The following is a 2,541-nucleotide window of genomic DNA, read 5'->3' as shown; positions in this document are numbered from 1 at the left end:
CACAGCAAAAAACGGCAGGCTTTTTCAAAACACACTCTGCACGACCAATCACTCGTTTATATGCATTTTCATTCATAAAAAAAGAAACGGGACGATATATGCTGGACGCGAGAGTGTCTAACGATGAAAATTACTCTTAATTATTCGCTCATTTATAATTACTGGTGCATTTTGTACGTGTGTGAGCGCTGCGATCGTTGGTTAATGGTGATGACGGTGGTGGTGGTGGGTGGTGGTGCTGCTGGTGGTGAAGGTGTTGGTGTTGGTGGTGGTGATGGTGCTGGCGGTGATGGTATTGTTGGCGGTGATGGTGCTAGTGATGGTGGTGGTGTTGCTGGTGATGATGGTGCTAGTGATGGTGGTGTTGCTGCTGGTGATGGTATTGTTGGCGGTGATGGTGATGGTGCTGATGGTGCTGGTGATGATGGTGTTGGCGGTGCTGGTAATGGTGATGGTAAAGATGGTCGTCCTTATCGTGTAGGTGACAATAATGGTAATGGTGTTGATTATGGTGATGTAATAATAGTAGCATCGCAAATAGGGATGATGATGAAGATAATGATGATAATCATATTGACGAAAACGACCATAATGATGATAACAGTGATGGCGGTGATTAGAAAGATAACAATGACAGTGACTTGTGATTCTGATGATAATTGTGCCAATGAAGATGAGGATGACAATGTGATGATAATCATAACTTATGAGGATGATTGACCGCAATACCAATAATGTTTAATGCAATAATTCTAGGATGAATTCTTATGGATGGTGATAATGCTAAAATGGATTCGGCAACAGCATTGCAGATGTTCACATATACGCATATATATCAATAATGTTTATACACACACGCACGCACACAACACACACACACACGCATATAAATATATATATATATATATAAATCTATATATAAATATATATATATATATATAATATATATATATATATATATATATATATATATATATATATATATATATATGTGTGTGTGTGTGTGTGTGTGTGTGTGTGTGTGTGTGTGTGTGTGTGTGTGTGTGTGCGTGTGTGTGTGTGCGTGTGTGTGTGTGCGTGTGTGTGTGTGCGTGTGTGTGTGTGCGTGTGTGTGTGTGTGTGTGTGTGTGTGTGTGTGTGTGTGTGTGTGTGTGTGTGTGTGTGTGTGTGTGTGTGTGTGTGTGTGTGTGTGTGTGTGTGTGTGTGTGTGTGTGTGTGTGTGTGCGTGCGTGTGCATGTGCGTGTGCGTGTGCGTGTGTGTGTGTGTGTACATATATACATATGTATATATATATTATATAATATATATATACATATATATATATAATATATATATATATATAATACATATATAATATATATATATATATATATATATATATATATATATATATACATACATATATACATATACATTTATACATATATCGGACGATTTTTTAAAAATCCGGCAACTTCCGGACTTGAAGTGTCGGATATTTGATACTGCCGGATTTTTTATGGTCACATATACCGTATACATCTAAGAGAAATTGTCTAGGTGCACAGTCCTTAAAAGAAAAAAATATTAAAGACCAAATGAAAAGCGAAAAGCAAAAGCAATTTTGATATTCGCGAACTAAACAGCACATGCAAGTGGTCGTCTTCGTTGTAGTACATATACGTACTTTGAGGGGAATCCAACTCTGATTCAAGAGAGGTTTGGCGCTGGCACTCTGAATTAGTCTACGGGATCGACGCGCCCCGTTCCACTTCGGGTGTAGGTGACTTTGGGTTGCGTGGCATTTGGTATCGAAGTCACACCAACTCATAGACGCCGCATAAATCCACACTCCCTCACGCACTCAAACTCGTAAATACATATTTTAACATATCTAGTTTTCCTCTGGCCTCCATGGATTTGCATTTCCAATATGATTTATTTTAGGGGAAAGGGACTTGGCTGGGGGGTGGGGGTAGGTTCTTGTATTTTCCACTGCATTTGCTTATCATAACGACATGCTGGTTTGCCTTCGAATGGACGTCTGTCATCTCGTTTAGAAGTCTTTCATGAACACGTAATTTCCATTTTACTTTTTCATGCAAATTCAGCCTTATCTCTTTTTTCCCTATCAATTCAAGACTTTTTTTAAATACTTTTTTTTTGGCGTGGCGAGTTTTTTTGTCATTCCCGGTCATTTTTCTTCTGCATATTTAGTTACGCCGTTTCCTGTTGCGAATGATGAAGCGAAGGATATCACTCTTGCCTGGCTTTATTTTGCAGCTTCGGGCGTCACAGCTGCACTCCGGGCTGGGCGGCGCGACAGCGGGTGACCGGTTTTTGGAGGCTGTTTAATGAATATCTAAACATTTCGTGTCTGTTTGTTTCACTTTACTTTCGTTTCTTTTCCCGGCTCGTCTGTCAGTTGCGGAAGCCTACCTTGTGTCTGTCTTTGTTGTTATTCCTCCTGATCTCACCCGCTTTCATCCCCTTTTCCGTCCTCCTCTTTTTCCTCCCTACCTCCCTCACTTCCTCCCATCCTCCTTGCGAAAGAGAGAGAG

At 40.1% G+C, this 2,541-nt stretch overlaps 2 protein-coding genes across 2 annotated transcripts in view; one reads left to right on the top strand and one right to left on the bottom strand.

The window, feature by feature from the left end:
- Positions 1-210: 210 nt before the first annotated feature.
- Positions 211-720, top strand: LOC138866833 (uncharacterized). The gene is made up of 2 exons (XM_070140633.1): positions 211-511; positions 674-720. The coding sequence occupies exons 1-2, from the start codon at positions 211-213 to the stop codon at positions 718-720; spliced, it is 348 nt and encodes a 115-aa protein (XP_069996734.1).
- A 719-nt stretch (positions 721-1,439) lies between these two features.
- The window catches only part of LOC138866832 (uncharacterized), a 19,732-nt gene continuing 18,630 nt past the window's right edge, over positions 1,440-2,541 (bottom strand). Inside the window, exon 8 of the mRNA XM_070140632.1 lies at positions 1,440-1,550. Within this exon, the coding sequence (XP_069996733.1) occupies positions 1,440-1,550 (111 nt within the window). The remainder of the gene's footprint in view (positions 1,551-2,541) is intronic.

The sequence above is a fragment of the Penaeus vannamei genome, chromosome 27, assembly GCF_042767895.1.
Source record: "Penaeus vannamei isolate JL-2024 chromosome 27, ASM4276789v1, whole genome shotgun sequence".
NCBI classification, from domain to species: Eukaryota; Metazoa; Arthropoda; class Malacostraca; order Decapoda; family Penaeidae; genus Penaeus; species Penaeus vannamei.
This window is presented reverse-complemented; position numbering and strand designations above follow the sequence as displayed.